Source organism: Hypanus sabinus, chromosome 12, assembly GCF_030144855.1.
Source record: "Hypanus sabinus isolate sHypSab1 chromosome 12, sHypSab1.hap1, whole genome shotgun sequence".
NCBI classification, from domain to species: Eukaryota; Metazoa; Chordata; class Chondrichthyes; order Myliobatiformes; family Dasyatidae; genus Hypanus; species Hypanus sabinus.
The window spans coordinates 62,239,530-62,260,716 of record NC_082717.1 but is presented as its reverse complement, the minus strand read 5'-3'; the positions used below and the strand labels follow the sequence as shown (position 1 = coordinate 62,260,716).

Here is a 21,187-nt window from a genome sequence, read left to right as displayed (position 1 = left end):
TGAAGCATTGGAGTTGACCTTATAAGGAGATATAAAACATCAAGGGGCAAAGACATAGTGAATGGTCACAGTCTTTATCCCCATGGTAGATACATCTCGAGGAAAGAATTTTACAGTGAGAGGGGATCCTGAGAGCAGATGTGGTGGAGGAATTGAGAAAAGAGGACAGTTTTTTTGCTCTCAGAATAATGTTCTTCATTCCAGAACTAAGGAGATGTCCTCCTTCTTCAAAGCAAAGAGCTTCCCATCTCCCACCATCAAAGCTGCCCTCACCTGCATCTCTTCCATTTTGCAAGTCTCCCCCCATTCCATCCCCCCGCTACCCCACGAAGGATAGGGCTCCTCTTGTCCACACCTACCATCCCACCAGCCTCCGTGTCCAGCACATAATTCTCCCCAACTTCTGGCATCTCCAGCAGGATCACACCACCACACATCTTTCCCTCCCCCCCCCCAACTTTATGCTTTCCACAGGGTTGCTCCTAATACAACTCCCTTGTCCATTTGTCCCTCCCCACTGATCACCCCCCCAGGCACTTATCCTTTCAAGTGGAACAAATGCTACACCTGCCCCATTCAGGGTCCCAAATAGTCCTTCCAGGAGAGGCGACATTTCACCTGTAAGTCTGTTGGCGTTGTATACTGCGTCCGGTGCTCCAGGTGCACATCGCTGAGACTCAATGTAGGTTGTGAGATTGCTTCACTGAGCACCTACACTCCATCTGCCAGAAAAAGTGGGATCTCCCAGTGGCCAGCCATTGTAATTCCACTTCTCATTCCCATTCCGATATGTCAGTCCATGGCCTCCTCTACCTCCACGATGAGGCTGCCCTCAGGGTGGAGAAGCAACACCTTATATTCCATCTGGGTAGCCTCCAATCTGATGGCATGAAATTCGATTTCTCGAACTTCCAGTAATGGCCCCCCACCTTCTCCTTCACTATTCCTCATTCCCTTTTTCCTCACTCATCTTATCTTCTTACCTGTCCATCACCTCCCTACCATGGCCTTCTGTCGTTTCCTATTGGTTCCTCCTTCTCCAGCTCTTCATCTCTTTCACCAATCAACTTCGCAGCTCTTTACTTCACTCGGTTGGCTGGTGACACAATGAGATCAGCACCGGGCTCGAGAACAGCAGTTCACAAGTTCGATCCAGTGACAGACCGCTCCAGAGCACGCTCTCCATCCGTGCCAGGTTGATGTTCAGCTCATAACTCAACCTCAGAAAAAAACACTGCCACCTCCAGTTTAAATTTCCATGCAGAATATTGTGGAGGATCAAATACCCAAACCCAAAACCACCCCTCCCCCTCTTAGGTTTCACCTATCACCTACCACCTTGTACTTCCTCCTTCTCTCCCCCAACTTCTTATGCCGACTCTCAACTTCCTTTCCAGTCCAGATGAAGGGTCTCAACCTGAAACGTCCAGTGTTTACTCTTTTCCATAGATGCTGCCTGGCCTGCTAAGTTCCTCCAGCATTTTGTGTGTGTTGCTTGGATTTCCAGCATCTGCATATTTTCTCTTGTTTGTGACCAGATATAATTAATAATTGTGAAATTCTTGTACATATAAAGATAACATTGTCAGCTATTGCTTGTTACTGAAATGTAGAATGGGCCTGAACGACTTATTATATCAATAATTCAAGGGAAAGCATAAGATGGTGGTTTAAACATTGAACCCTGAATCATTCCTTGTATGAGGTAAATATAATCCTTTAAATGTACATCATTGCACTTTCGTAGCGTGACTCGGCTTACAATTACTGTTTTTCTAGTTAAAAGTTGAGAAACTCACCAGGAAGGAAATGGTTGTCAACAAACTCCTCCAGCAGTTTTGATTGGTCAGGAGGAAGTGGAGTTATCTGAATTAATGAGTCATTAATTTCTGTTGTTCTTTGGTTCCAGTCTGAAGAAAATCTCCTGACAGTAAGTATTAAGTGATTTTCTGCAAACAAGGATTCAATACTTCTATGGTGTAGATTTGTAACCACTTCTCCGTTTATTATTAAAATTTCATCTCCGACTCTTGCACCTAACAGAAAAAAGAAAACATAATTCAGGGTGTCACCCAAATCATCAAATTGATCTTAACATCAGGCTGCCAATGAAGCTACCACAAATAATTGTTTTACTTCATATTTTTCCACCTATTTTTAAGTAACTTTTACTGAAATGATTAATATTATTAATAATAGCATAATCATTATGCCATAGAAACTGAGGTATACATACTGTGTACTGAATTCATTTATGTAAAAATTTTGCTCGTGTTGCCCCATGAACACACAGGATTTTTATTTCCTTCTAGCCTCAGTTTCTTGCAGACCTCTAACATGCCACAGGAACAGTATTGAAGATGTAAGCACTTGATAACTGTCTCAGAAACTGTTCATTCAAAGAATGAAAAAAATACCACAAACTACAGTAAGCCTCTGATCATCTGCTATCAGAGTGCCAGTGAGGCCTATGTGCGCGGCTGGAGCTGGGAACTGGGGTCAGGAACATAGCTAGGATTGTGCAGGCCCCAGCTGTGGCTGGAACTGGGGTCTGCAGTGGTTTTTCTGACCAGTTGTCTATTTCCAACCCCTTTAAACACAATGATTCAGTGAAAGAATTATTATACAGAAAAAATAAAATAAGATTGTGTTGGTGAATTAATAGCAGTAACATCTGGTAGTCCAGAAAACCTTTCAACCCAACTCCATCAAAGTCTTGAGGCTGCTGGATTATTTTAACTTTTACTGTATAATTAGCATGCAGTGTCTCTCTTTTGGAATCTTATTCCAGACACTGATCTTCAGCAAACTGTTCCACTGTGAGAGCATTGCAGCCAGTGGTCACCTCATTCACAAATCATAGTACATCTGGTTCTGTACTCTCTTTAAGGTATTGCAGGACAGGTACCACCAGTGGAATCTCTGATGGAGGCACTGAACTATAAACACAAAGTGTGTCATATCACAGTACTGAATGTAGCCATTTTCCCAAACACAGTACTTCTCATGGATAAAGGCAGTCAATAATACCTTGTTTATCGGCCAGTCCACCAGGAAGCACGTCACTCACAAACAGAGAATTGTGCTGCTGCTTTCCGTCTACTTGACCAGCCACAGCGAAACCTTGTAAACAGGAGAATGAGTAAAATATCCACGTTAGAAATAATTGCTCCTCTATGATATTGCACTTCAGGTATAAACAGTACATGCCAGGATGCTGCCATTCTGACAATATGAACAGATCATTCCCAAGCTAGCAAGTTAGTAGGAATATATTATATAAATTTTATAGGATTTCTTAGTCATAAACTATATCCCACAATATATAAAATAAGCTTCTTTGGAATGATGTAGATGACCAGGATTTCAACAACTCCAAATCTTCCAATACAGCAACCATAGTTTACCTAATAAACTGGAACCATAAAGAAAAGTAAATGGCTTTCCGAAACCAAAAGAAAATGTACCTGATGAGAATAATTTGGCAATGAAAGGAAGTTACAGTGAGAATATGAAGCATTTCAACAACCATTTCCATCTTTGGACTCATTGCTTATAGATTGAAATACATTCCAAAGATTTACAACCACATAGAGTAATAATACTCTTCCAAGGCAGAACAGGGATGACGGGGTTAATTTCTGTCAGCCATACCTGCTGGCCACATTTGCTGAAAATGAACAAAATTAATCAGCAAGGACTCAGCTCCCCCTGCTGTCTTTCCATCCTCAGGTTCCAGACCAATAACAAGCTCAATCTGGGACATAACAAGTGCAAGTACCAGACTAAGCCCATGCTCACATCCAACCCAATAAAGGACCAGGTGCTCGGGAACACTATTTTAAGCTGTTACCATTTCTGCCACAGCCTCCTTCCTAAATTTATTCTCATTAAATATGGCTCCCATGGCTATGGTTCGATTACTTGACCAATAGCCAGGGGACTGAGACACAGAAGCAGAAATCTGTGCTCAAATCTCACTACGACAGCTGGGGAATTTGGAAAAATAAAAGAAGTGTTAGAGATGGCAACCATGACACTCCTGAATTTCTGTAAAAAAAAATTCTGGTTCACCACTACCCCTTAGGGAAGAAACCCCACCAAGCCTATTCAAGTTGTGATTCCACACCCACCAACATGGTTGACTGCATTCTCCATTCAAGGGCTCATCAGGAGGCGCAACAAATACCAGCAGCAATGATATTCCCCTCCTGAGATTGAGAACTTGGAACTCCCAGATCAAATGAATAAATGATTTTTTTGTTTAAGAAGGTGAACAGTGAGGAAATATGTACAGATAACTAACTTAGGGAGATATGTGCCCTGAAATCAAATTGCAAACAGGCAGATTTCTGAGGAACAGCACCAGCTTTTACCACCCTTTCCTGGAATGACATTCAGCAGTACAGTCAGTGTTTAGCAGTAGGATATCAGGAACACTAACAGGGAAATAATATATTGTATTCTCTTCCTCGGCTCACTTATAAATAACAAACTTAATTTAAAGGAGTCCACATAAAAAGGCCTGTGAGCATATGCAGATATATAGTCTATTCTGAATCACATGCAAGAGCTTTCCTCTCCTATCATTCATTTATAAAAATTTAGGTTACATATACAGTATTGTCATTCCTGTATAATTGCAGTTTTGGCCAAATTTGAAAAAAAAAAGCCATTTCTGTTATTTTGGATATCCCGTAACATGTCCAATTAATCATAAAAAATCAGTCACGTCACTATTCAATTATTTACATTAGAACATCTGCTCTTCTAATTAAAGAGAAAAACGAACATGATCAAAGCTCAAGAAAGCATATGATCTGATGATTCCGACATGAATCAGTCCAGAACACCTGCCAAGAAACTGTTTCTACCTCAGCATCCTTTTGTTCTCTAACCAAAGATACTTTTGATCACCTCTCAAATACAGACAATGATAATCAAAGACACTCTACCCTGAAGTAATCATCAACGGCAAATATTAAGCGCTCCAATAAAGACTTTTTTTCCCTTGCCTAAGCAGATCACTCCTTCTGGGAATGAACAGAATATTAGGGCAACAACAGCATTGCACGTTACCCCTATGAACAAATCAGGGACTTCAAATCACAAGCAATTGCTCATCACTATGATAGACTCAGAACTTCAATCTCAGTGAGGAAGATTATAGAAGCTTTATCAAATTAATCACAACACAATGTATTATCATCCACATTTTGCTGACTGCAATTTAAATTTGTTTCCACTTTACCGAAGTGTGTAAAAGAGTAACTAAACAGTGAACATGTGGGGGAAATGGTTTAGTTGGCTCACTATGTGTTTTGGAATTGTGGCATTCTGAACTTGCCAGATTTTGGGATAGTCAACGGAAGATTTTTGCCTGTTTCAACTACTTAGAGCTAATTGTGGTTCTATTATGAAATATAAGCTTCCAAGTAAGTTTGCCTTGTGATACTAACACCAGAGTGGAGAAGGATGGATAATTCTCTTGTCAATTAAACTCACTGAAGTGACAGCAATTTTTTTATTATATTCGGCAATTATATTCACATAATTTGTAAGCACTCTCTCTCTCTGCATTTTCCTGGAGATGTTGGAGTGATTTTTGTTACATTTATTCTTTAACAGTACATTTCTGAATAACCTGCCTCAGCTTGCAGAAAAAAACTGCTTAACATAAACCATACATTGGTACTGCCAATAAATATTTGGAAATTCCCTGTTAAAGCATGATGAAATGATAAATGGAGACAAAGCTAACCATCTATAAGTTGGGATATGAGCTCATATAATAACAGCAATTAAACTTAAAAGGATTTCTTCATGTCCAGAGGAAGTGAAAGGATCAGATGTCTTCTGCTCTCTTTCTGAGAGAGCAATGTTAGTTATAAGCCAAAACAGCAGTATTTTGGATTCTGTGTTTGCCAATGGTAAGTAAAACATTAAGTTCAGTCTAGTGTCTCAAATGGGAACTGACAATGGTGGAGAGAGACAGTGTGTCATACAGTTTCTCCTCAACTGCAGCCAACCCCATTTCTGTCTTTTATTCTCTCCCCATCCTTACGGCACATTTCAAAGCATCTCTCTGACCTCTCTTGGCTCTGATGTAAGGTTACCTGCAATATCAACTATGTTTCTCTCCCAAGAGATGCTGCCTGGCCTGCTGAACATTCCTCACGGCTTCTGTTTCTATTTCGGATTTCCAGCATCTTCACGATGCTATTTCTACATTGTCTCAGTCGTGACCAGGCAACAAAAAATTTGTATGGAGCAAGGAACGACAGTAATTCCTGACAGCATTATTAATGTACAGTGCCTTATAAAAACTATTCATCCCCTGAGAAGTTTTCATGTTTTATTGTTTTACAACATTGAATCGCACTGGATATGATTGGCTTTTTTTTTGACACTGAAAGACTCTTCAGAATCAGATTTATTATCACCGGCATGTGATGTGAAATTTGTTAACTTAGCAGCAGCAGTTCAATGCAATTCATAATCTAGCAGAGAGAAAAAATAAATAAATTAATATATAAACAAGTAAATCAATTACATATATATTGAATAGATTAAAAAAACATACAAAAACAGAAGTACTGTAATATTTTAATAAGTGAGGTAGTGTCCAAAGCTTCAATGTCCATTTAGGAATTGGATGGCAGAGGGGAAGAAGCTGTTCCTGAATCGCTGAGTGTGTCTCTTCAGGCTTCTGTACCTCCTACCTAATGGTAACAGTGAGAAAAGGCATGCCCTGGGTGCTGGAGGTCCTTAATAATGGACACTACCTTTCTGAGACACTGCTCCCTAAAGATATCCTGGGTACTTTGTAGGCAAGTAGCCAAGATGGAGCTGACCAGATTTATAACCCTCTGCTGCTTCTTTTGGTCATGTCCAGTAGCCTCTCCATACCAGACAGTGATGCAGCCTGTCAGAATGCTCTCCATGGTACAACCAGAGAGGTATTTGAGTGTATTTGTTGACATGCCAAATCACGTCAAATTCCTAAAAAAGTATAGCCTCTGTTTTGCCTTCTTTATAACTACATCGATATGTTGGGACCAGGTTAGATCCTCAGAGATCTTTACACCCAGGAGCTTGAAGCTGCTCACTCTCTTCTTCTGATCCCTCTATGAGGATTAGTATTTGTTCCTTCGTCTTACTCTTCCTGAAATCCACAATCAGCTCTTTCATCTTACTGACGTTGAATGCCAGGTTGTTGCTGTGGCACCACTCCACTAGTTGGCATATCTCACTCCTGTACCTACCACCTACTATCCCACCAACCTCCGGATCCAGCATATTATCCTCCGCAACTTCCGTCACTTTCAACAGGATCCCATCACTAAGCACATCTTTCCCTCTCTGCTTTTCGCATGGATCATTCCCTCCACGACTGCCTGGTCCAAACGTCCCTCCCCACAGATCTCCCACCTGGTACTTCTCCCTGCAAGCGTAAGTGCTACACCTGTCCCTACACCTCCTCTCTTACCACCATTCAGGGCCCAAACAGTCCATCCAGGTGAGGCAACACTTCACTTGTGAGTCTGTTGGGGTCATCTATTGCATCTGGTGCTCCCGATGCAGTTTCCTCTACATCGGCGAGACCTGATGCAGATTGGGGGACCGATTTGTTGAGCACCTCTGCTCCGTCCGCCACAACAGACAGGATCTCCCAGTTGCCACCCACTTCAACTCTGCTTCACATTTCCAATCGGATATGTCCATACATGGCCTCCTCTACTGCCATGAGGCCAAACTCAGGATGGAGGAGCAACACCTCATATACAGTCTGGGTAGTCTCCAGCCCCTTGGTATGAACATCGAATTCTTCAACTTCCAGCAATTCCCTCCCTCCCCCTTCCACCATCCCAATTTCACAATGCCTCCTCTTCTAGCTGCCTATCACCTATCATGATTCTGCTTTCTTCTACTACCCATAGTGCTTTCCCCTTAGATTCCTTCTTCACCTCTCCTGCCTATCCCTTCCCTTACCCCACCCCTTGATCTTTCCTCTGATTGTTTTTTCACCTGGCACCTTCCACCCTCCCCCCACCTTCTTCATAGGGCCCCTGCTCCCTCCTCCTTCAGTCCTGACGGAGGGTCTCAGCCCGAAATGTTGACTGCTCATTTCAACCAATGCTGCCCGACCTGCTGAGTTCATCCAGCTTGTTTGTACATGTTGATCTCACTCCTGTATGCTCTCTTGTCACCACCTGTGATTCTACCAATAATGGTTGTATCATCAGCAAATTTACAGATAGTATTTGAGCTCTGCCAAGCCACACAGTCATGGGTATATAGAGAGTAGCACAGTGGGCTAAGTACACACCCATGAGGTGCGCCAGTGTTGATAGTCAGCGAGGAGAATATGTTATCACCAAAATGCACAGATTGTGGTCTTCTGGTTAGGAAGTCGAAGATCCAATTGCAGAGGGGGGTACAGAGGCCCAGGTTCTGTAACTTCTCAATCAGGATTGTGGGAATGATGGTATTAAATGCTGAGCTATAGTCGATGAACAGCATCCTGTTGTAGGTGTTTGTGTTGTCCAGGTGGTCTAAAGCATTGTGAAGAGCCATTGAGATTGCATCTGCTGTTGACCTACTGTGGCGATAGGCAAATTACAATGGGTTCAGGTCCGTGCCGAGGCAGGAGTTCAGTCTAGTCATGACCAACTGACAACGCATTTCATCACTGTCGATGTGAGTGCTACCGGGCGATAGTCATTCAGGCAGCTCACATTATTCTTCTTAGGCACTGGTATAATTGTTGCCTTTTTGAAGCAAGTGGGATCTTCTGCCCGAAGCAGTGAGAGGTTGGAAATGTCCTTGAATACTCCTGCTAGTTGGTTGGCACAGGTTTTCAGAGCCTTGCCAGGTAATCCATTGGGACCTTCTGCCTTGTGAGGGTTCACTCTCTTTAAAGACAACCTAACATTGGCCTCTGAGACAGAGATCACAGGGTCATCGAGTGCAGCAGGGATCTTCACAGCTGTAGTTGTAATCTCCCTTTCAAAGTGTCCATAGAAGGCATTGAGTTCATTTGGTAGTGAAGCACCGCTGCCATTCATGCTATTGGGTTTTGCTTTGTAGGAAGTAATGTCTTGCAGACCCTGCCAGAGTTACCATGCATTCGATGCCACCTCTAACCTCGTTCGGAATTATTTCTTCACCCTTGAAATGGCCCTCTGCAAATCATACCTGGTTTTCTGGTACAGGCCTGGGTCACCAAACTTGAATGCCACAAATCTAGCCTTCAGCAAACAACGTTCATCCACGACTTTTGGTTTGGGAATGTACAGCAAGTCTTTGAAGGCACACACTCATCCGCACAGGTTTTAACGAAGTCAGTAAAAACAGGTTTGAAGATGAATCCCTGAATACAGTTTAGTCCACTGATTTAAACAGACCTGTAGGAGCTCCTGTGCTTCCCTTGTCCAATCCTTCTTTGTCGTCACTGCTGGTGCTGCAGTCTTCAGTCTCTGCCGATACTCAGGGACAGCCAGGTGATCAGACTTCCCTAAGTGAGGGTGTGGAATAGCACGGTAGGCATTCTTGATGGTGGTTTAGCAATAGTCTAGTGTGTTGTTTCCTCTGGTATTGCAAGTGATCTGTTGATGATAGTTGCTTAGTGATTTTTTTTCAGACTGTCAAAGTGACAGTCTATTCTTCAAAATGAAAACAGATCTCTGCAAAGTGATCTAAATAAATATAAAATACAAAATAATTGATTGAATAAATTATTCCCCCCCCCCCCAAGTCAGTATATATAGTCTTGAGTATGTGTGGATAGGTCTCTATCAGCTTTGCACATCTGGACACTGCAACTTTTTCCCCATTCTTCCTTACAAAACTGTTCAAGCTCTGTCAGATTGCATGGAGATCACGAGTGAACAGCCCATTTCAAGTCCAGCCACAAATTCTCAGTCGGATTGAGGTCTGGATTCTAACTTGGCTGTTCTGTGTTGTATTTATGCTATTCCTGCGTAACTCTGACTTTATGGTTGGGTCATCGTCTTGATGGAAAACAAATCTTCTCGCAAGTCACAGTTCTTTTGCAGACTGCATCAGGTTTTCCTCCCGGATTTCCTGTATTTTGCTGCATTCATTTTACCCTTCACCTTCACAGGCCTGCTGTAGTGAAGCATGATGCAGCCCCCACCGTACTTCAGGTAGGGATGGTCTGTTTTTGATAATGTGCAGTGTTTGGTCTAATGGCCAAAAAGCTCAGCCTTAGTTTCAACAGGCCATTTATTGGGCCTTCTTCCAGCTGACTTCAAGAGTTTCTCACGTGCCTTCTGGCAAACTGGCTGTGATTTCATGTGAATTTTTTTCAACACTGGCTTTCTCTTTGCCACTCTCGCATAAAGCTCCGACTGGTGAAGCACCTGGGCAACAGCTGTTGTGTGCACAGTCTTTCCCATCTCAGCCACTGTAGTCTGTAACTCCTCCAGTGTTGTCATCGGTCTCTTGGTGGCCTCCCTCAGTAGTCTCCATCTTGCACAGTCACTAAGTTTTTGAGGACAGCTTGCTTTAGGCAGATTTATAGCTATGCCGTATTCTTTCCATTTCTTGATGATTAACTTAACTGTACACCAAGGGATATTCAGTGACTTGGAAATTTTCTTGTATCCATCTCCTCACTTGTTCTTTTCAATAACATTTTCACGGAGTTGCTTAGAGTGTTCAATTGTCTTCATGGGGTAGTTTTTGCCAGGATACTGACTGACCAGCAGTTGGACCTTCCAGATACAGGTATACTTTTACTACAATCAATTGAAACATCTTGACTACATACAGGTTTCCAAAAACAGATCTCTATTTAACTAATTATTTGACTTCTAAAACCAATTGGCTGCCCCAGTGATAATGTGATATGTCCTATTAAAGGAGAGTGAATACTTATGCAATCAACTGTTTTGTTTTATATTTGTAATTAAGTTATATCACTTTGCAGAGATCTCTTTTCACTTTGACACAAGAGTCTTTTTCTGTTGATCAATGTCAAAAAAGCCAAATTAAATCCACTGTGATTCAATGTTGTAAAACAATAAAACATGAAAACTTCCGAGGGGTGAATACTTTTTACAGCCACTGCATATCCCATACAGAGAGTAAGGAAGAAAAGCAATATGTAAAGGGGGTTTCTTCTTTTTTCTTTGTTACTGTGTATGTAATCAAAATGGCTTCTTTATTTTGTTAAAAGCAGGAATGCTTCTTTGTTGTGAGAGAGTGCTGGAAGCTTGTTTGGGTTAAAATTTACTGATAACGAGAATTGTATTCCTTTGTAAACCAATTGGGATTAATGTTGTTCTTTCTTCTGAGTCTGGAAGCTATTGTTGGCGGGCTTTTGGGGAGATCAGCGCGAGGGGCTGTCAGCTGGGTGAGGAACGGACCCCAGGCGAGGGAGGGGGAATCCAAGGCCAGGAGGTACCCTGAGGAGAGGAGATGAAGCTAGATGTGCTTGGTTGACCACTTCGGATGGTCCTAAGCTGCGAGTCGAGGAGTTCGGAGGGGATCGAATGGTGGCCAGAAGACTTCAGTAATCGAGCTCCAATGGTTGTGCACAAAGTGGTTTGGACTTTGATAAGTTTGGCGCCTTTTCTTTTTTTTTCCATATATACTATATCGTTATTAATCACTTAGTTATAGTAACCTTTATAAATTGTACTCATTTAATCACATATGGTGTACTGTCTGTTTTTGGGCGAGGCGGGGACATCACACAGCATCCACACCAGCTGATTACCCAGTTTGGCGGGGCCTAAGGCTGCTCCCCGTAGACGAAACGAGCTGAGCGAGCCTGAGGCGACCCAGGGGGTTACAAATACCTGAATGTAGGGAGTGCAGTAGTAACGGCACCCTCTAACAGGACGGGAAATAATTAGTTGTGTTATATTTTGTAACTCCAAAACATTAAATTAATTCAAAAGATGACACAGGAGTCCAAAATGCCAGTCTAATTTCACGTTTCACTGTAAGCGAGGCACACCCGTATCATGTGGTAGCATCACATGATGTATGCAATTCAAGTATTTTTATATATAACAATGAATTTTATATAAACTACAAAGAATGCTTAATCAATCAATATATGTACACGATTACTGAAATATTAAACACACAACAGGTTGCACAAGTTTCTATGCAAGAAGAGGGAAGTAAAAAGGGGAAAGGCTTGCAGATTCTACAAAGGGCCAAAGGGCCTGGGGTAAGAAGAGAGTGTTTTACGACGAAAAAATTAATATATGTCAACCAAGATTACACCCCCCCCCCACCGCAGTCCTGCAGAAACAGAAAGAATACCCTGAAGTAAAGTGAGTACTAAAGCAAAACAAGATTAGATTTCAAACTCCATACCCTGCTAAACTTCGAGTGTTTTATGACAATGGGACGCGGTTGTACCAGACGATGGAAGAGGCGACTACAGACATGAAGGCCAGAGGGTTGTCCGTTAGCGTCACCAAAACGAGGGAAAGCCTGACTGAGGAATTATTCCGCTCCACTTGGGAAATAGTGCGAGAACCGAGAAGGCAGGAGACGGGAGGAGGCTGAGAGAAATATATCAGCAAGAGACCGGGAGTTTCCCAAACACAGTCCTCACCCCCTTCAGAAGAGCCATAAGGTTTGGCTAACTTTAAAAATGTTGAGAAGCTAAACAGAAGCAAAAGTAGACGGTGATATACCTATCTCAAGAAATACTTATTATAATGTGGATTTTATATTACTTAGTTGTTATTCGTTATTCTCTCACTTACTCCTTTTTACCCACCAAAATGAGAATATATATGTGTGTATGTAATGTGTGTGTGTATGAATGTATATATGTGTGTGTGTGTATATATATATATATATATATATATATATATATATATATATATATATATATATATATATATATATATATATATAGGAGTACACAGGGAAATCTTTTCTGTGTTATGGATTTGTTCACTGACTTTTATGAATACTGCATTGGGGGCCCTCAACTCACAAGTAGGAGGGGTTATCCCCCACAGCTAGACATTTCCTCTAGCTCAACGCAGGGTCATCTACTAGAGACCTCAGCCTTGGGATCACACGTTTGTTGCCATTTTTGTTGTTATTTGCATTTCTTGGTTCTTATTTGTTCAGGGTGTAGATCGATTAAGTTTTATTCTAATTTCAATGGTACATTGACAGATAAATACAGACGGCTAAGGACAAGGTAAAATTCATTTCTTTTAATGTCAATGGGCTATAAAATCCAATCAAACGTAAGAGAATTTTATCCAATTTGGAACAATTTGATTCATACTGAGAAAAATGGTTTAACTACATAATGCCTCATAGGCCTGATTTTATTCTCACAAATCAATGAATCTGTTGTAAAAAAAAAGATCACTCCCGACTTGTACATAGTTCTTTCCTTTTGCTTGTTTTTTTTTCCACTCTTTTATATAAGTGTATACCCCAGATAAATACTTCGTGGATATTTGTGATATATATGATTATATGTACAATGTCTGAAATGTACAATGGAAATGTTTGTTTGATGATGAACTTCAATAAATAAAAATAAATTATAAAAAAAGCAAAGAGTAATGAAATTTTAAAAGTGGTGAATATGCAAGGCAAAATTGGTTCTAATAGGACCAGTGAAGAAATTAAAAATGGAGCTTGAATAAACTGTTAATAGTTGTAGCCGAACTATTAACTGGGCAAAACAAAAGTAAGAACAGTGAGAGTGATTTGAAACTGCCATACTAAGGCTACGTCCACACACCAGATAAATCCGTAACTGAAGCTTTTTCTCTTCGTTTTTACCCTCTGTCCACAGTAAAACGGCGTTTTTGTCCCCCGAAACTGGAGCTTTTCAGAAACGCTTTCCAGGGTGTGTAATTTTGAAAACGCTGCTCGGGCAGATCAGTGTGGATGGGGTAACCAGAGAAATCTGAAAATGCTGTCAGACAACAGCACGCCATTTCATTGTTTTCTTGAATGCAACCTAACAATTTCAGAACAGATGGCAACGAGACTGAAGCCAGAAGAGTTAGAAATGTACTCACCAAATACTTTGACACATAACTTACTTAATAAGTATACTCACTTTGCCCTGTTTTCTGTCCTTGCTTGTATGAAGGTTGTTTACCTATTTATGCAAGTACTTCTCTGACAATAGATGTATAACAGCCAAGAGTAACATTGTATGGAAATACAAGATAACACTGATGCAGACATGTTTTATACATTTAACAAGGTGCTTTATTCATGCAACAGAGTGAGTCAGTTTTTCAAATGACTGCAAATGATGGAATGGAATTTAAAGCAAAAACAAACTGCTGGGTAGTCAGTTGCTCAAGCTTCTGTTCAGTTGCACAAGAACAGATACAAGTGTGTATTGCAAATGAGTGTCTTAATTTTAACTCCATTATTAAAAGCGACAATTGATGGATTCCAGAACCCACAGAACAACCACTAATATGGAAATTGTAATATCAATAGCACTTAGGCTGATAAACACCAATATCTCCAGAGATAAATTTCAAGGTTTCCACTACACTCTGGATTATCCAATGATTTGCATTTCTAAACTCACTTTGAACATAATTTCTTAAATTTATCTTTTTTTGTTCTCCACAATGGCAAATTATTTAAGAATTAGCATATTACTGGTCATAAATTTACAAGTTAAATTTACGCAATGGAATTTGCATTCCCAGTAATACATTATTGATATAACTAAATTCAGGAAGTTCAGCTTTCTATTAACTTTCTTGTAACCTCAAAACAGTGCAAAACAAAACTAAGAGTAAGAAGCTGCTTTTGTTACTGTGGTGAATGAAACAGAAGAAAATGCAAAGTCATCACTTACCAAAAGCAGTTTCAGATCCTTGCCTTTTAAGATGCATATGGTAAATATTCATGGTGACAATTTCTATTTCATCAAACAACTGCAACAATAAAGAAGATAGATTTATCATTCCACATTACTCCTAAAAGCTATGCAACAAGTCACTATAGACAAATGTTTTTGAAAAGTTTTGTTTTTTTTAAACAAGACATCCCAATTTTTCAATATCATTTTCTACAGTTGAGAAGAGTTGACTAGATTTTATAAGAAGTAAACAGGGGTTATCATGCTTTTCACGATGTTATAAATCAGTAATCTTTAAAGGGACTGCAGAAAGGAAAAGCCTTGGGCTTAGAGGTGATTATAAAAAACTGAAGCGAAGAGAAGTCTAGATGAAAGAAGATAAAGAGGAGGAGGATTAAAAGGATAGATTTTTGTAGTAGACAACCAGGAAGAAACAGGATAATCTATTGCTAGAGATGACCTGACTAAATGTAGCAAATATAAGATTTAATCTGACAAAGATAACCCTACAGGAAAACCAGTGAAGGAGGATGAATTAAAAATAAGGTCCTGAAACGAAATTAATTCAATGAATACAATGAATGATGATGATAACCATATTTTCATGGTGGTACGGAAAGGGCAAAATCCAGACTGAAGGAATGTCTGATTAATCAAAAAGTTACATTCTATAAATCTGTATTAACAATTCATTTAATTCCTTAATACAAAGTTACCCAATTTCAGCCAATCAACTACAGGCAGTCCCCGGGTTACATATGAGTTCCGCTCTTGAGTCCGTATTTAAGTCGGATTTGTAGATAAGTCGGAACAAGTAAATCCTGTATTATTTAGCATCAGTTAGTCAAACGTTTGTCTTAGCATATAGTATATATTTTACCTTTCTATGCATATAAAACACTTAAGAAATGTATGTATTCCAATAATTAAACCACTGCGTTGCTTAGTAATAATTGTAGCTTTCATTGGGGCAGAGCTTTTCACATGCTCCATTATTCTCACTTTATCTATTATCCTTTAAAACTGTTCCGATTGTTGACTGACTGTAGTCTAACACTTTTCTAATGACCGATGGCATTTCACCTCTTTCCAAACGCTTTATTATTTACACTTCCTGTCAATGGAACAGAAACATTGCGGACGTCTGGTCTCGAGCTCCGTCGGCTCCCGAGGTTCGCTGGGTCCTAAGGACCACCGCACTGTGACAGGCTGAATGGGACAAGAGGGGGCTGTGCTGGGTTTGGGTATTTGATCCTCCACAATATTCTGCATGGGAATTTAAACTGGAGGTGGCAGTGCTTTTTTTAACGAGGTCATGTTGCGAGCTCGATATCAACCCAGCACAGGAGCAGTCTGTCACTGGATTGAACTCGGAAACCTCCGTTCTCCAGCCCACGTTGATCTCACTGCGCCACCAGCCGACCGGAGGGGGGGGGCGGGGTCAGGGTGAATCTTACTAAGAAAATTTAAAGACAAATACAAAGTTAACACTCAACACAGTGTCAACGGCAAAGACTTAAAATGGCAGATGACATTCTCCTTCCTCAGTTTGTAAGTACAAGTTGTCCGTAAGTCAGACGTTCGTAACTCGGGGAATACCTGTATTAGCTTCAATGCCACAGTGAACCACAAGTTTCTTTCCCTCAGTTTTTGGCATTCTAAAACTAAAAGGAGGAGGACTCAGTTTTGACTCTGTGAGTCAAAAGACTATGATTCAATTTGCATTCAAGTTCTTTAGCATGTTATCAAGCCTTACAGTTCAATGCTGTGCTGTTTCGTTGAACATGTTTTTGATAAGATACTTAACAAAAAGTACCTCTGGAAAGTCAGGGGAGGAACAAATAAAACATTTATCACATAACCAATACCACCATAAAATTATCAGCTTGTCATTCTACCCAACTTGTGATTCAAGAATGTGGAGATCCAGAATTAACAGCCACATTTGCCTGTAGAACCCTGACACACCACAATGATGCAATATGGCAAGTTGCAATTTTTTCTTTCCTCTTGATTAGTCTTTATTATATTTTTACCATAAAGTGCTGCGGATGCATGAAAATATCAAAAAAGATTATCTTGACAAATGATTTATAAAATATTAACGGAGAATGGCTAGACAGCCATTGACATTCATAGAATGATACCTTTGTAGCATGATAAGTATCTTCAAGAGGGGGACAAAATATTTTTCTGTAAAATATTATGCCAAGTATTACCTGGTCCTGTATGTAGTCCAATCGATTAGGAATGTAATATTCCATATTTTTGTGTACCATTCTTCTGAGACGAACATTGTAATGAACTGGATTCAGCTGTTTCATCTGCATGAGAAAGGGGCATTTATTAATATGTCTTCACTGTCAAAAATTCATAATAAAAATTTGAAATAATCAGGCCCAAGAAATTTCAGTTCTTTACACTGCCCAAATTGCAAAGGGAAGTGACAGTGAATCAGGAAATCTTGTGTTATGTTACCAAGGCATGAAATACCCCATAAAATAAATCAGGTCTTTACCATATGATACGAGTTTGCCGTGGCACAAGCTGATTGCTCTTGCTACTACATCACAATAAAATTCAGAGTGCTTAACAGATTGAATTTTGGAGCTTGCATGGGCTTCTGCTGCTCCATTTTTTTTTAAAAAAAGGAAAAGTACATGCTCCAGAATAGCAAGTATGAAATCTGACACAGTGAGAGTGAAAAGGAACAAAGCCTCCCTCCTCAAGATTCTGTACTCAATGCCCCACCAGTGGAACTTCCATTAATCTCATAGAAAGTTCCTTCAAAGATCCCTCTTCTTTTCCCAAAAGCATTTACTTTCAGAAGAGCTTATTAGGGTTTCAGGACTTTTAGCAGCAATATTATGAACTAGCAGAGCAGCTAATCACATTAAAGAATTCAAAAAAAAAAACAAGAGACCAAAAAAAGCACGCTATTGTCAGATTTTCTAGCTATTTTGTGGATCTAACTCATGAGATTAAGGTGGCATAATGTTCACAAAACATAAAGTTAGTACCTTTTTTAATTGGTCATAGTCTTACTAAGAATTATGACATGACATGCCCCTTACACAATGAAATAAAACGTAATCTGAGCACCTCATGGCAAGATTACTTTGGGAATCCTTAAACTTTCATCACTCCTCTCATAAAACACATGGTCCTGCTGCAAAACAGTCCATGGAAAGGATCAAAATCATCAACCAATTCATATTTCTGAATTACTCTGTGCTTAAAAAACATGGTTGCTGTTATTTTATCAGATCATGACAGTGACTGCTGATAGTTTCTCTGTCACTTTAATTGCCAAGTCTGGGTAATCATTCCAACAGGAACACACCCTACATCTTTTTAAGGACTGAAATTCAACTTTGACAGGTTTGAGAATGTAGACTAATGGATGCTTTGCTTAACTTCTGTGACCAAAGAGGAATTTCTTCCACATTTAGTCAACAAAATTCAGTGGTCAATGTGAACTGGCACTTGCTTTTCATGGTGCCTTCACAGTTCGTCACTCAACCATTCATAGTTTAATCAGATTATTGCCGCAAAATAAAAGGTAAAACTGAAGAAATAATTTAATCAATTGTCTCCAAAATAAAAAAGGGAGCAAGTCAAAAATTAATTTCTCAATAAGGCAGTGAGAGTTTTACTCTTTTGTTGAATAATGTGAACATCCACATAATTAATAACTTTCTCAGGACACAAAATGTAGCACACAAACTCTTCATGGGATGACTGTCCTTTTGGCAATGGCAATTACCCAAACAATCTCACTCATGCAGTCAGAATAGCATAGGGAACACACAAAATGACATGCTCTCCAAACACTCACCAGAGTTGAATGGCAAGAATGAGATAGTCAGCTCGGAAGTAGTAGATAGTAGAAATCACTGAGAAAACTATGGAGGTGTCCTTGTAACACTGGTTGATAATTGGTCAGAAGGTAGGAAGAGATAGATTAAGAATAACAGGAAAATACTCTCACTGGTAGGATTTGACAAGCGATGTTACCTGGTATTTGTATTAGAATTCTGTACTCAAATTTATACAATAAATAAGACCAGGACAAAGGGGCAGAAAATTGTACAAGTTTCCAGACTGATTTAAAGTTTGTGGCCACAATATATGGGAACAATATATATTTAGGAATTCAGGAAAAAATGGAAATACAGAGCAGGCTGGTCAGCATCTGAAATGAGAGAAGCCTGGTTAATGTTACCAACGTAGATTCCAACTAGAACATTGTACACAAAAAATTAACTTCTTCCAATTAATCTGATGTTGTATCTTACATATGTTAAAACATTGTGGTAGATCGTGCCAAAATCTTAGTATTCTTTGGATCAATAATCTTCCAGATTCATTTATATGGATAATTTTTATATTGATGAGATCTGATTTTCGATATATTCTCTATTTCTATCCTGATAATCTCTAACAAAATCTTAAGGACTTCAACAAAGTTAACTAACAAACCTCTTTTTTAAAATCAATTGAAGACTTAAAGACTTACTTGTTCTTATTACTAAACCACATTTAAATTATCATCTTAAATTAGAACCATGCAGTTGTACTCTAAAAGGTCTAATCAAGGTTCCTTACAAGTTTGTCATGAACTCTTTTCCAATTATAACCCATCAGAATTCCCTGGTTTCCTTTTATTATCATGGGGGAAAATGTCTTGTTGATTGTTATAGTTGGACAAACAAAGAGTTTTGTCAATACCTCACTGAAACTGATTGGAGCTATCTGTGGCTTCCTTATACTTCCCAACAAGTGCAAAACTTCACACAAAACAACATTAAAACTTATTTGAAAACTATAAGCTTGCTGAAGCTCTCTTTAATTTTATTGAATTCTTTCTCAGTATTAACCTTCAATTTGATTCAGTCCAATTCTTACAAGCTATTTGTTTGTTCTATTTATATTGTGTTCAATAATTTGCTAATACTATTTCTATTTCATGATTTTTGGTTGATTTTCCCCTATTTTCCTCTTGGGTATTTTTACTTCTTTCAAGCATGGTTATGTTTGTCATCTCACCTTTCTACCAAGGACACTCTTCACTTCCTCCCTTTCTGAAATATGCTTTCATTTTTAGTTAATTTGGGTACTTTAGCAGAAACCGCATTTTCTTGAGGTGCATTGGTCCTTTTTCTAAATAATCTGCACAACTTAGTTGTCTTGTTTGGCATTTTAAACTTATTTTTTGCACTTATTTTGAACATTATGATTTCCATTGTAAAATTATCTGCTCTGCCAATTTAGTTCATTCCCCATTAGTCGGTGAAACTGTGATTCCACTTTTGCTTATATACATAGGGCAAGAGATTTAATTTCATTTTCTCCTTTGTCCACATCTTTCTGGTTTTCTTAGCCTCATATGGGTATCATTCACAGCAGGATTGTACCATCAGTGCTGTCAGTGCCTAATGGGGAAAAATTGCTGATAAGATATGAATGATGGCAAAGCAGAGGCTTTTTAATAAAGAAATTAAGCAATAATTCCAGCGATATCTTAGGTGATCGGTTACAATTGTACCTTCCCATAGTTACAGTTTGGTAGCCTTAATTGTGATTTAGAGGACCAGGTCCAGAAGTTGAAGTTTAATGAATTGAATTTAACAAACCATCCCATGATCTAAATGATCAAAACACTAGACAGCTATAATGGTTTTGGTGTGACATACTTTATCAGGCATATGACGGAAGTCATAGAGTCTTAGAAAAATACAGCACAGAAAAAGGCACTTTGGCCCATCTAGTCCATGTGAAACCACTGGAACTGTCTACTTCCATTGACCTGCACCAGGACCATAGCCCTACCATTCATGTACCTTTCTAAACTTAGCTTCAATGTTGAAATTGAGGCTGCATGCACCACTTGTGCTGGCAGCTCATTCCATACTCTCAGGATCCTCAGAGTGAGGAAGTTTCCCCTCACGTTCCCTTTAACACTTTTCACCTTTCACCCATGACATCCAGTTATAGTCCCATACAACCTCAATGGAAAAGCCTGCTTGCACTTACCTCTCAAAACCATTCATAATTTTGAATACCTCTATCAAATCTTCTCTCAACCTTCTGCATTCCAAGGAATAAAGTCCTAACCTTTTAACTCAGGTCTTCCAGACCTGGCAACGTCCTTGTAAACTTTCTCTGTACTCTTTCAATAATATTTGCATCTTTCCTGTAGGTAGGTGACCAAAATTGCACACAATACTCCAGATTAGGCCTCACCAATGAATTGTCCAACTTCAGTATAACATCCTACCTTCTGTACTTAATGCTTTGATATGTGGAGTCAAATGTGCCAAAAGCTTTTAC

General features: G+C 39.5%; 1 protein-coding gene across 7 annotated transcripts in view; it reads right to left on the bottom strand.

Moving 5' to 3' along the window:
* Nucleotides 1–21,187, bottom strand: part of LOC132402935 (rho guanine nucleotide exchange factor TIAM2) — a 263,572-nt gene that overhangs the window by 56,414 nt on the left and 185,971 nt on the right. For all 7 annotated transcript variants that reach the window (XM_059986063.1, XM_059986060.1, XM_059986061.1 and 4 more), the window contains 4 exons: nucleotides 17,074–17,178; nucleotides 14,852–14,930; nucleotides 3,031–3,123; nucleotides 1,800–2,036 (listed from right to left, as the gene is read on the bottom strand). In XM_059986063.1, the coding sequence (XP_059842046.1) occupies nucleotides 1,800–2,036; nucleotides 3,031–3,123; nucleotides 14,852–14,930; nucleotides 17,074–17,178 (514 nt within the window). The remainder of the gene's footprint in view (nucleotides 1–1,799; nucleotides 2,037–3,030; nucleotides 3,124–14,851; nucleotides 14,931–17,073; nucleotides 17,179–21,187) is intronic.